Source organism: Thamnophis sirtalis, unplaced genomic scaffold, assembly GCF_051295495.1.
Source record: "Thamnophis sirtalis isolate CommonGarterSnake01/CBP01778 unplaced genomic scaffold, rThaSir2_p1.2 scaffold_6, whole genome shotgun sequence".
Taxonomy (NCBI): Eukaryota; Metazoa; Chordata; class Lepidosauria; order Squamata; family Natricidae; genus Thamnophis; species Thamnophis sirtalis.
Window position 1 is genome coordinate 40923775 of NW_028261386.1, and position 14450 is coordinate 40938224.

Sequence of the window (14450 nt, forward strand, 5' to 3'; positions counted from 1 at the left end):
GCACCACAGATAAAATCAGCAAAATTCTCCACATACACAATATCAAGACAGCCTTCAACACTGACCAAAAAATAGCCAACATCTTAAGAAACTCCAATGACAAGATCCAGCTAGAAAACCAAGGAGTCTATGAAATACCATGCAAAATGTGCCCAGCCACATACATTGGACAAACTAATAGGAGAATAAATGCATGCATCGCAGAACACAAGAACGCAGTCAGAAAAGAGAAAAAACTTCCTCCCTCTTCCAGCACCTTAAAGCTACAGGACATGAAATTGATTTTGAAAGAACCAAATTAATCTCCCAAACTGAACACTTCAACAAGAGAATAATTATGGAAGCCATCGAAATAGAGAAACACCCCCACAACATGAATAAACGTGACAATACCTCCCACCTACCAGACATTTGGAAAGTAGCCTTAGTCAACAAATGAGTCCCAGCCACAAAAACCAACACTGGACCCAGAACAACACAGGACGCAACCACCAATCACCCTCACCAGACTCAAACCCAAACCCATCCCATAGACCAAATGCAACCACCATCCAGAAGCCAAACCATGGCGGCATCACCAACTGCTGCACCACCCTCCAACTACCCAACACAAAGCAAACTGACACATGCCATGAACACATGGCCAGACTGCAAACTCGGAGCTAAACCAAAGCCTGGGATGTTACACCACAGCCATCTGCTCAGGACATTACATCACAGAACTCAGGAGGTTACAACGCAAAGGCTCAGGATGTTACAATGCAGCCAACCCCCTAGGAGGTTGCAGCACAGGACTCAGGATATCACTACAATAGAGCTCAGGATGTCATCACACAGCCCATTACCCAGGTCGTTACAACACAAAAGAACATTAGGCACACAGCCAGTACCTCAGCCACACAGGATGTTATGAAACAGCTGACTAATCTGCAAACATCAACTCTTATCAACTAATCAAGATGTTACAACACAGCCAACAATCTGCTTACAGCAACAAAGCCAGCACTCCACACCCCCCCACCAATATTTATAGAAAGACGGCAGCTCCGATCACGGTTTGCTCGCACAAGCACGAAGCCGAAGGCACGAGCCTGAAGATGGCGAGTGGAACCTTGTCGAAACATGGCCAAGACACTCTCAATTTTACCGGGAAAAGACCCAAATACAACAAGACCAGCTAAAAGAGGACAATGAGAATAGTCACTTTAAGAAAACAGGCTTAAAATCATATTTAGAGAAGTGATTTTGATTAACTATTGTAATATAGAGGTCAGACACAGATAGCCTCATAACCTGAACATTCTGTGTGAGATCATTCCATCTGAGGCTACCATCTGACCCATCCATAAATCAAATGTGGATTTAAAATATGATATGATACAATTAGACATTCACCTCCTAATTAATTTCACATTTTTTGATATTCAGTAAAGTTAATTGCCAGAAGCTTCAGGCTCAAATATACACAGTTGTTTTTAATAGATATGTATGAACAAAATTAAACACTTGAATGCTTTGAGTTGGAGCCCTGTGAATGAACAGATTAATTCTGAGGAAATGATGAAGCAAAGCCTCTGTAAAGGGCTTCTAGATATGCAAAGATAAAGGATGGCTCTTCTACACAAAATAATCAGATACAAAAAATAGCTATTTAGAAGCAGCATACCTATGAGTACTTTAATCAAACATTTAGGTTACCTGCCAAAAGAACCATGATCTTTTCAAAATGCAATGTGGATTAAAGTGTTATCTTCCATGAACAGAAAACTAACCTTGGAGTGGAAGTTTGAGATGCGTTCATCATAATTTTCATGTCTCTGGATAGAAAAACCAGCCTTTTCAGCTAGACTGCAGAACTGGTTTAGAGTATCTCCTCTAAGTGGAGCAAATATCAGAGCTTTCCCCTAAAACATGAAGAACATTTATATGTTTTATTTAAATTGTAACATAACATTGATAAAATTGTTAACAAATTATTAAAATGGACAATGGTATGAAAAATAGAAACAGGAAGATCTTGAAAAATATACTATAAGTAAACTTCACCTAACATGAATAATTGCACTTGACTGTTATTCAAAATGTATTTTATCTTATCCACATCATTTTGTGTAATTATTCTATTAAATCAAATTGCTAAAGAGAATTACTATAAGCTATAAAAAAATGATCCATATTCATTTTTAATTTTTGTTAAGAATTGAGGAAATTGTACAAATGTTGTTGCATGTAAAACTGTAAAAGGGACATGCTTTCACACTGAATTTTTTACACTTCTCCTTCCATTACCACTACCAGAAAAAAATCATCTAGTGTTTATAGGAATTACAAAAAATATCTTGGATGTGCAACAGAGGATCAGTAGTGGAGAATGGGGTAACTGAAAAAACTGGGTGGAGACCTCCAAGATCCCTTCCAACTTTGTTATTCTATTCTATTCTAATCTATGCTTTGCTTGCTTTAGGCATTTACATCAGATATTTTTGCAATAAATTTTGGCTATCACTGTCCTATCTGCCACATATCAGGATTTTGCGGCAGATATCCCTGAAAGTTTTATCAGAACTGGAATGGATTGGAGAATGTAAAAAAAAAAAAAAACCCCAGTGATCCGAGCATCCTTCTCTTGGCATAAATTTGGGGTTTAATCCAATAAATTTAACCACTCTGTATCTAATTTTCCACTGCTCCAAAATAAATTTTCATAATGAAACAATATTTATAATGGGGTCAACTTGTATTTAGCAGTGCTGTTTAGTGTCCCAAGAAAATGCAAGTCTCTCTATTGGTGCATTTTGGTATGAAGTGTACCATGATGGAGAAATAACAGATTCACGATACAGTAAGAAAACGCCTGCAAAAAATTTTTTTTTTAAAATTCATCACTGAATTCACGGACTTCTAGGAATTATAAATCAACAGAAGGATACAAATTGTTTTAAATGGGTTCGTATAGACCATAGGTGGGAATTCTTGTGCTTCAAGCAGCTCCCAGATCAAGCTTTATAGCCCCAGGACCAGAGGTGGGTTGCTCACGGTTTGGCCTGGACTCTGTAAACTACTTAAAAGGGGCTGTAAAGCACTATGAATCCATATATAAAGTACTATTGCTATTGTGATTTTCCTACTATCTCTTTTACCAAAAGACCAATTCAATTCAATTCAATTTATTAGACTTGTAAGCCGCCCTATTCTCAAAGGGACTCAGGGCGGCTAACAAACCAAAAGGGAATGGGGACAATACAAGCAAAACAAACAAAACAAAAAACAATACAGAAAACAGATTTAAAAAACTCCTCAACAGTCACAACAAATTCAAGTGGGGCTGGGAACTCATCAGCCCCAGGCCTGCCGGAACAGCCAGGTCTTAACGGCTTTGCGAAAAGCCTGAAGGGTGGTGAGGGTCTGAATCTCCACGGGGAGATCGTTCCAGAAGGCCGGAGCAGCCACAGAGAAGGCTCTCCCCTGGGTGGTCGACAGTCGACATTGGCTAGCAGATGGAAACCGGAGAAGGCCTAATCTGTGGGATCTAATTGGTTGTAGGGAGGTAATTGGCAGGAGGCGGTCTCTCAAGTACCATGTAGGGCTTTAAAAGTAACGACTAGCACCCTGAAGCGCATCCGGAGCCTAATAGGCAGCCAGTGCAGCTTGCAGGGGATAGGTGTAACGTGGGTGTACCGGGGTGCACCCACAATCGCTCGCGCGGCTGCATTCTGGACAAGCTGAAGTCTCCGAATGCTCTTCAAGGGCTGCCCCATGTAGAGCGCATTACAGTAGTCCAGTCTTGAGGTCACAAGGGCATGAGTGATTGTTCTGAGGGCCTCCCAGTTCAGGTAATGGATATACTATACTATACTATATAGTCGACCAACTATCCCCATGACTTTTAAACTGGTAAAAAACAAATTAATGCAAAAAACAATTAATAGAATACACAATTCAGCATTGTGTAATTCTGGGAGAAGATTTTTATCTTCACATAGGGTATGATTTTATATTTTAAAAATATAATTTTAAATACTGTACCTCACGTAAATGGCAAAATCTTAGCTCCTTAAAATGATATCTTCTTTAAATAAATAAATCTTGCTAGGTTAATACTGTACAAAAAATTTGGCACTCCAGCAAAGATTGTTGCTGCATTCTAAAACAACTTTCAAATAATTTAAAGGAATAGTGAATTCTGAAGGATTTGGAAAATGCCTTGATTTAGCTAAATACATCCTGTGCCATTCATCCAGACCTTTTGCAGAGCCCATATGTTTTTCTGAGAGATAAAACCAACCTGAAAAAAATCATCTGAAGGTAGCTGGTTTGAAAAACATTGCCCTGTAACAAGATTTTTGCTCAGTTCAGTATAAACTTACTCTTCCAGCTAATCAAACTTTGACTATTCTACTTGCATTGGATTTCCAAGTTTAATGTGATTAAGCATTCTGGTATGGCTGAATAAATTGCATAGTTCTTGAATTTTGATCACCATTATTTGATTCTTATTTACTGCTAACATCCTAGGAGAATCCTATAAAACTGGACATTTAGAGACTTATGCAAAGGGATGGTAGCATTCTAACTTCCTAGAGGTTGCTCTACAAATGGAGGATCTGATATAAATGTTGTGCTATCAACATACTGTCCCTAAGCAATGGCATAGCAAGCACCAAACTGTTTACTTAGGGAAGATGGCATCAAAATAAATCATATAAAAATGAACAGAAGGCAACAGTGGCACAACCAAATTCATCTGGGGAAAACCCAAATGCAGTATTAGTTTTTCAGGAGTTACTATTATATAGGTCTATGAAAATAATGGTGTAAAATGGGAAAAATGATAATCTACTAATGAAAACTGCAAGTATGAATTAAACAGGGACGTGCAGTCAGGGGAGGCAGGGGAGGCAGAGCCTCACTACTGTCATCATGAAAAGAAAAAAAAGGAAAAGGAAAAAGGGCCCAGATCTCTGGGGGCAGCTCATTCCATAGGGCCGGAGCGGCAACAGAGAAGGCTCTACTCCTAGGCATCGCCAGCTGGCATTGTCCCGCTGAAGGCACCCGGAGAAGCTCCATTCTGTGCGATCTTATTCGTCTAAGGGAGGAATGTGGCAGAAGACGGTCTCGCAGGTATCCGGGTTCTAGGCCATGTAGGGCTTTAAAGGTGATAACCAGCACCTTGAATCGTGCTCGGAGACCGATGGTCAGCCAGTGCAGCTCGCGGAGGATAGGTGTGATATGGGTGTACCTTGGCACACCCAGTATCGCTCGCGCGGCTGCATTCTGGACTAATTGCATTCTCCGAACACTTTTCAGGGGCAGCCCCAAGTAGAGCGCATTACAGTAATCCAGTCTTGAGATGACGAGGGCATGAGTGACTGTCTGAAGTGCCTCCCGGTCCAAATAGGGCCGCAACTGGTGCACCAGGTGAACCTGGGCAAAGGCCCCCATGGTCATAGCTGACAGGTGGTGTTCCAAAGTCAGCTGCGGGTTCAGGAGGACCCCAAGTTGCGAACCCTCTCTGAGGGGGGCAATTTTTCTCCCCCCAGGGTTAAGGACGGACTGGATGGACTGTCGTTAGGGGGCAACATCCACAGCCATTCGGTCTTGTCAGGATTGAGTGCGAGTTTGTTCACTCTCATCCAGACCCTAACAGCTTCCAGGCACTGGCACATCATTTCCACCGCTTCACTGAGTTGGCACGGGGCGGAGAGATACAATTGAGTATCGTCCGCATACTGGTGGTATTTAATCCTGTGCCAGTGGATGATCTCGCCCAGCGGCTTCATGTAGATGTTAAATAGGAGGGGGGACAGGACCGACCTCTGCGGCACCCCATAATTGAGGGGCCTAGGAGTCGACCTCTGTCCTCTGACCAACACCGACTGCGACCTGTCGGAGAGGTAAGAGGAGAACCACCGTAAAACGTTGCCTCCCACTTCCACCTCTTCCAGCCGTCACAGAAGGATACCATGGTCGATGGTAACGAAGGCCGCTGAGGGGTCAAGGAGTACAAGGACAGAGGAATGCCCTCTGTCCCTGGCCCGCCAGAGATCATCGGTCAGTGCGACCAAAGTGGTTTCGGTGGAGTAACCAGGCCTGAAACCAGACTGAAAAGGGTCTAGATAATCTGCTTCATCCAAGGTCCGTCGGAGTTGGAGGGCCACCACCTTCTCAACAACCTTCCCTAAGAAAGGGAGGTTGGAGACTGGATGACAGTTTTTAAAAATAGCTGGATCCAGAGAAGGCTTCTTGAGGAGGCGTCTCACCACCGCCTCCTTAAGAGGCCGTGGAAAGGATCCCTCCAACAAGGAGGCATTCGTGATTCTCTGGAGCCAGCCTCGTGTTACCTCCCTGCTGGTCGAAACCAGCCAGGAGGGCACGGATCCAGTAAACAGGTGGAGGCACTCATTGCTCCCATGGCCTTGTCCACTTCATCAGGGGTGACAAGCTGGAACTCATTCCAGAAACTCTGAGCAAGACCCTCCCTCGGTATCTCTGCTGGTTCTGTCCAAATGGAGTCCAGGTCTGTCCGAATCTGAGCGATTTTGTCTGACAGAAACTGAGCAAACTCCTCAGCTCGACCTTGCAAGGCATCCCCTATTTCCCCCCATTCAGGGTGGTTGGGTGAGATTCTACTAAACAGGGTGGTTGGGTGAGATTCTGCGGACGCAATGAGAGCGGAAAAATGCACACATTTTGCCGCCCGTATCGCCACTAGATAAGTCCTAATAAAGGCTCTTAGCAGTGTTTGGTCAGATTCGGAGTTACTAGCCCTCCAGCGTCGCTCTAGGTGTCTCTTTTGGCGCTTCATCTCCCGGAGTTCCTCAGTAAACCAAGGAGCCCTCCTGGATCCACTGCCGCGGAGAGCCCGCAAAGGCGCAATCTGATCCAGGGCCCAGTCTCCGCTGTATTCCAAGCAGCAACCAGGGACTCTGCCGGATTGTGGGCAAGAGAGTCAGGTATCTCCCAAGCTCCTTCTGAAATCCCAACGGGTCCATCAGGTGTCTGGGGCGGAACCACTTAATCTGTTCCACCTCCCTGCGGTGGGGGAGTAGCTTCCAAAAATCAAGCCTCAACAGGAAGTGATCCGACCATGACAAGGGCGAGATATCTATTTCCCTTAACTCGAGATCACATCTCCACTGCCCCGAGAGAAACACTAGGTCGAGTGTGTGTCCCTCTCTATGAGTCGGACCCTGAATTACTTGGGTCAAATCCATGGCTGTCATGGAAGCCATGAACTTCTGGGCCCCATCAGAGTGTTCGCCTAAGGACGGCATCTTAAAGTCCCCAGTACTAACAGTCTGGGCAACTCAATCGCCAACCCGGCTACTGACTCCAGGAGCGCAGGTAGGGTTGTTGTGACGCAGCTAGGAGGTAGGTATGCCAACAACAAGCCCACTTGAACCCCTAGGTCCAACTTCAAAAGAATACTCACACCCAACAATCTCCGGAGCAGAGCTCCTGCGAGGCGCTAAAGATTCCCGGATAATAATCGCCACTCCCCCACCCCTTCTCTGGTGTTGTGGTTGATGGAGCACCTGAAACCCTTCTGGGCACATTTCAGAGAGCGTGACTCCTCCCTCATGGCCCAGCCATGTCTCAGTAATACATGCCAGGTCTGCCCCCTCGTCAAGTATTAAGTCCCGGATGAGGGGAGCTTTCTGGATCACAGACCTGGCATTTAGCAACAGCAACCTGAGACCAGGGCCCTGGCTTCTCCTGCCACCTGGTTCTTGAGTTGAGCTTACAGGGCCGGAACGAGGGATCGCTGTGACGTAGCGAGCTCTCTTTCCCTGATAATGGCTAGCCCTGTAGCCCCCGTCATACCTGTCCCTCCCCAACATGACCGGAATGCTCCGGCCTGCCCCCATCCCAGAAGGCCCCTCCCCCTCCCATGGCCCACACTCCACCCGGCAGGCCACATCTATTACACATTCTAGGATGGGTGGTAGGCCTGGGCGCCCCTACCACTTCTGCTTGAGCACTCAGTGGGGGTGTTTGTGTTTGTTTGAGATTGAGTGAGTGAGAGAGGGATCCAACTTCTCTGTGTGCGTGTTTGAGAGAGGGGGGAGGGAGGGAGGGAAGGAGGGAGGAAGGATGGGGAGGGAGAAGAAAAAGAATTTAGGAAAACTTTTTCGCAAAGGAGAAAAACAAATGCTGTCGCTTTAAATCAGAACTGAGCATGCCTGGCTGTGGAATTCTGGGAGTTGAAGTCCAGAAGTCTAAAAAAAATTTGAAACCCCTGTTTCAGTGCCTCACCAGCCATAAACCTCACCGCACATCACTGGAATTAAACATAAAATTACACTGTAATATAGGCAATAGATTTTGGCTCATTCTTCGATATAGTAGTAGAAAAACACAAGTTGAAGACCATAGAGACAGATATCTCACTAATGCTCAGAACTTAATGTTAATATAATCACTGTTTTTATGCCCCTCTGAAATGATAGCCTTTTGTCAAACAATAGGGAGAATTGTTTGGCTAGCCTTAGATATCACAGAGGAATTCTCAGTGCACAGATTGTGGGACCTGGATTTTCTGTAAGGATGGATGGTAGCAAAAAGGTTTAGGACATATTGCTCAGGAGATCAAGAGTTTCCATTTCAAAGGATTCAAGTTCTCAGTGACCTGTCAAATGTAAAATTCTGCAATACAGGTACGTCAAAATTACTTTATCAGCTCTATATGCATCTGCCAAAGAATTGCACTATGATGAGTTGTTCAGAAAACAATACTATCTTTCCAGTCAGAAATAATTATTTCTAAGTTCAGTGGGAGATTGAAGTTTAAGTCTATCGTATGGACTTACTGACCACAATTGAAACCAGCAACCCTGTCAGTAACTAGCATGGTGATTAAGTGAAATATTATGTGACCATGCCCAATTTCTGTCACTTCTACTGAGGTCAATAAATGAATCACCTGCAGTCATTAAGTCCAATGTTGTGTAACTTGAATTTGCGACTTACTGCAGGCTTCTTCAATGATTTTGTTTGTTGGAAGCTAGCTGTGAAAGTTGTAAATGGCAACCACATCACTGTGGAACATTGAAAATGTTCACTGGTTGCCAAACATCCAAATCACGAACCTACAACCATAGGGATGCTGTTATAGCTATACGTTCATAAATCTACGTTTTCAGCATCACAAGTTTGAACGGTCATTGAGAGAGGCATTTGTTAACCAAGAACTATATATTATTTTGGTATTTCAGAGAGAAGTCATCATTATCCCCAGATAAGCATATAAATAAAGTTCAGTTAGAACAATAGAAAATACTTGAAGGTGACAACTCTGAATCTATAAAGTCAATGGATCACTTTATGAAACTACAGAATATGTGCCTTCAATAAGGTCCTCAGAATTTACTCTTCCTGAAACAAGCAGCCCAATAGCATTTGGGCTTTTAGCATTTCCATGTATTTTGGATTCCTGCTCAACCTGACTGTTTGTTGAAGGTCAAGATAAGAAGCTGGGAGAGTCATTTTTTAAAAAATATACTATTATTATTATTTAGTCATTGAGATATAACAAACAACTGCAACAATAGTATCTTAGAGCTGGTGGTTGAGATTGGCAATGCTTCTCTTCAGAAAAAGATGCTTTTAATTTGTTGTTATTCATCTCACTTCACAAATATGGTTTTTGACAAGGTTAAGCTGTTTTTATTCTGTCAATAGCAGAAAACCTCTTTTAAGCATAGACTGAATGTATATTTCATATTCATTTATTTGCTAAGTGTTTAATACATTCAGAATCTGTGTCCAACCATCTTTGGGTCAGGTTAAGATTTAACTTCTGTATATGTACGGACACGAAGATATTAAGAATTTTGTTTTGATATAAAAAAATCAATTTATCAAGGTTATTTATTCACTTTCTACAAAATTACTGTATTATACAATTCATTTAGTATAAATAGCAGTTTAAAACAGCACTTTGTAACAAATAAATACACAATGACAAAGGTTACTATTGAAGGGATTACACATGACAGAAGCTAACATAAAAATTTTCAATATCAGAATTTTACTTTAATATGAAGACATTGTTATCAAAGGGAAATACTCAAGAAATGCTTTGATAAAAATAATCTCCCAGTATCTTTGAAGCGGTTTCATTTATTTTACTTCCCACTGTGTTCCTTATCAGAAGGCCAAGTATAAGAAGTTTTCTAGTTTATGATTAGGAAGGAATCTGATAGATTAGAAGACTCAATTGAAGTTGGACATAATAAGTATTAAAGTATTACATGACGTTAATCCTGCCATTCCATTACTCTCTCAATCATTGTGCACAGACTAATTATTCTGAAGCCCATGTTCAGGAGAAAATAGAAACATACTTACACTGTGATGAAGTAATCTCTTTATTGCATCCACCAGACTAGCTCTGTACTGGTCCAGAAACAGGCTGACATTGAAAAAGGAACAGTATTCAGATTAAAAAGGGGTTACATTTCTAATGATTCTAATGCAGATAAGTATAAGGCTAATTACATATGTTTATATACTGCTATAAAGGAAAACTGAATCTAAATTCTTTCAGTTCATGGTTTCTAAATAAATTCTCAAACTTTTAACCATTTATATCTGAAACTAAAGACCAAAGGATTACCGAGACATGCTTTTAACTGAAATACTTTAAAGATAAGTAGTTTAGGTTATACAATCAGAATTAATACAATATACAATGAATAAATCCCATTCTGATTTGCCTGTCTGTCTGTTCTGCCTATCTCAAGCCAGGACAAAGGATGAGTGATGGAGGAGTAACACCTCCTTAAGAAACCTTGGTCCAGCTGGGCCGGCTGGTAGCACCTTGTAAGGGCTCCTTTCCAGGGTTACAGGAGAAGATGGTCAACTGTTTTGAAGGCGGAAGAGGGCTTTACGCCCCAACGACAGATAAAGCGGCAGAAACATCTTCTAGGAGAAGAGAAACTCTGATTATAAACCTCCACTGCCTTGTGGCTATATCCACTACTGGAAAGGGCTTCAGGAGTCAACTTTGAGGCAAAATCTGGAGCCGGGGTCCTGGAAGCAGTTCGTAACTGTGTACAACCACGTTCTGGTAACTACTGCGACACAGCTGGAACCAATCGTATTGGCTCTGCCATTCCATTGGACTATTTCACTGACGTGGAGAGGGGGAATCTGCTGCTTGGGTAACAATCTATCCTCCATATTAATCTACCCAGGCCTCGTGCCGGAGAGGACACTCCAGCGTTACCTCTTTCCAGAGCATAATACCATAGTCTTTTGAGACTGAAGGATGCCAATGCAAAACATTTTTTTAAAAAATCCCATTCTATTTCTGGAGGAGAAAAATATTAAAACAGGCTGTCCTCTGCATTTTATAGAAAGATTCAATTTATTTTGCTTATTTCTAAAAATATGTATATATTTTGTACACTTGTTTTTAACCCTCAAACAAGTTTTTTTTAGCTGAAATATTAAATAAAATTAAAAATCTGTCTAAAACCAAACAAGACACTAGAAGACAGAAATAAAAATAAACATGGCAGCATCAAATTTACTTAACTAACCGTCACAGGGGGTTTGCAGAATAACTAAAAAGAGAACAAGGATACCTCATTGATAGGATAATTCATATTTGCTCACTATCTTATATGCTTATTTGAGGAGCTGAGGTGGCGCAGTGGTTAGGGTACAGTACTGCAGGCCACTTCAGCTGACTATTATCTGCAGTTCAGCAGTTCTAATCTCACCAGCTCAAGGTTAACTCAGCCTTCCATCCTTCTGAGGTGGGTGAAATGAGGACCCAGACTGTGGGGGCAATATGCTGACTCTGTAAACCGCTTAGAGAGGGCTGAAAGCCCTATGAAGTGGTATATAAGTCTAACTGCTATTGCTACTATTTATATATTTATATCTGTTTATGCATTCTTTTTTTGTATATGGAGCATCACCATGGAAATGGCTCTCATTTTTGTATAATTTTTTGTAAATCTATTTTAACCTTATTTAAAACAAGATTCCACTAACTTTTACCCAGAAAGCATGACAAAAATTGCTAGAAAATTCATTTTCTTCCCCTCATCAATTTGTAGAAACACTAATTTGATTCCATGGTAATTCCAGCAAGACTTACAAAGAAGTCAGCTCTGTGAAAAGCATTACAATGTTGCAATGATGCAGTGCATGTTGCTACTACTTACATTAATGGGATACATTGTTTTAATTTAATTACATTTAATTATAAATTAAACTTGATTTAGTTTTGCTATGTCCCCATTTTTAAAAATTCTGATACCACTTGTAGGAATATGACCTCTGGCATGCCACTCCAAGGCCCCCCAAATCTGGTAAAAGTAACTGGAATGTTAATTTTCTTTCTGCAAAATATGAAAAAAATAGAGAGCAACATATCAATTGGTTTTACTTCCAATTGAAAGAGTAGTTCTCTACTCTTTCAATTGGGGGCAAAACCAATTGATTTTGCATCAACTTGTGTATTCCTAATTAGGACTAAGTTGATATATTTTTCCCTGGCCCAGGAGACTCACCAACTGAAATGAAATTGAATATCAAAATTGCAACTTCTGTTGTCCTCTATGCCATTTCAGTAAGAAGCGTAGGGAGAACGACTGAGTGGCTTAGTTTAATTAGCATATACAGAACCCCATTTAGGTGACAGATATTCCAGAAAAACTAATTATATGGAAGCAATATATCATTCTGTGTTGAAACCCCCATATTTTATATTTTGTTTGTGAATTATTACTTTGTGAATTATTATTAGCATTTGTGAAGCACTGCTATCTGTTTACATTTAATAAGTTTCAGTGTCACATCTTTTTATTTTGCATGTATTATGATAGCCAAGTGCCACCATCCATGATGCTTCTGATACAAATTGGAGTTGTTTGCACTTCATTGTCATTAGCAGTTCTGCATAACTTCAGTAAGCAACAAAACTGTCATGCACTGAAACACATTCATTATGGGGAGAAATTGAGTTCTTATTTTCACACCATCAGATCATTAAAGAAAATAAAAACAAATGGGAAAACTTGATAAAAATGAACAATTATAAAATTGGACAACCCCGTGCGTGTTCTTGGTAATGTGACCTATAGTGCATTTTATAACAATAAGCAGTTAGTGCTAACTGCAGTGAGAGCTATCAGAAGAACATCAGCAATGGTATTCACATGAACCAGTCTTGAAACTAAAACTATCTGTAAATGGATGGACTGATGCCTGAAATAAATGCATACTTGCCATTCATATAAACATTGAAGGAGTAGAGATACTTCCTCTATTAAAATCCAGGTGATAATCTGTGCCTCCCCAAGCCCCATGTGATCTGTACTTATCTCTTGCCATCCCATTAGCTCTGTACTTTCTGACAAAGAATATCACTGTTTTTATTTATTTTGTTTTCTGGAAGAAACTCATTAAAAAACCTTTCTCCTTTACATTAATCAAAGCTACAAAATCAGTTGCTGTTCCATTCTCAGATACCAACAATTACTCCATTGCATCCCCTTCTTCTTTTGTCCTCAATTGTTCCCAGTATTAGGCTCTTCTCCAGTGAGTCCATCCTTCTCATTAGGTGGCCAAAATATTTGAGTTTCATCTTCAGGATTTGGCCTTCTAAAGAGCAGTCAGAGTTGATCTTCTCTAGGACTGACTGGTTTGATCACCTTGAAGTGCAAGGGACTCGCAGGATTCTTCTCCAGCACCATAGTTCAAAGGCCTTAATTCTTTGTCGCTCAGTCTTTCTTATGGTCCAATTTTCACAGCCATAAATTTCAACACACTTTTGTTGGCAGGATGATATTTGGTAACATTTAGCTATACAAGCTAAATTCATATCCACTGTAGTCACTTTTCAAAATGCTGCATGCCAGAGTTTTAATGCATAAAAATGCCACTGTGATAATCCAGCTTTGTCCATAGATCCATCAAATTTCAATAGCTCATAGGAAATACACTTAATGACTCAAAGAAAGAAAAAAAGATGGGGAACCAAGGCACTTCCGGGCAATGTTTTCCCAATTCCTAGGTGTTTAATAGCATTTCATCTGCAGTGGCAAAGTTGCTCTGGTAGCTTCAGGTAAGTCAAGCCATGATTGAAGGTATTAGCATAAATTCACAGGATCGTTTGAGATTTTGTACGGGATTGTTGTGGCTACAATTTGATAAATGAATGGCATAAAACAGCTAAACTGGATCATTTACTTCCAGTTTCATTCTTTATATAATGGTTGAAGAAACCATTTCCCACCTTATGTGCCTTAAACTATACACACAAATTTGCCTAAAAGTATTGCATTCCTTTTACCTTATTCTATGTTATTAGTATACAATACTGTGAAATATTTTTTCTCTAATATTTGCTTTATTTTTTGTCTGAATATTCTTTATTCCATACTCCCAAAATTTCATATTTGCGGGTTAGCTAGTTGCAAGTTATTTAATCT

General features: G+C 40.9%; 1 protein-coding gene across 4 annotated transcripts in view; it reads right to left on the reverse strand.

Moving 5' to 3' along the window:
* Positions 1 to 14450, reverse strand: part of CAMKMT (calmodulin-lysine N-methyltransferase) — a 341744-nt gene that overhangs the window by 122038 nt on the left and 205256 nt on the right. For all 4 annotated transcript variants that reach the window (XR_015696938.1, XM_014052934.2, XM_014052933.2 and 1 more), the window contains 2 exons: positions 10351 to 10414; positions 1773 to 1904 (listed from right to left, as the gene is read on the reverse strand). Coding sequence is in view for 3 of the 4 variants with exons in the window: in XM_014052934.2 (XP_013908409.2) it covers positions 1773 to 1904; positions 10351 to 10414 (196 nt within the window). In the remaining variant the exon portion in view is untranslated. The remainder of the gene's footprint in view (positions 1 to 1772; positions 1905 to 10350; positions 10415 to 14450) is intronic.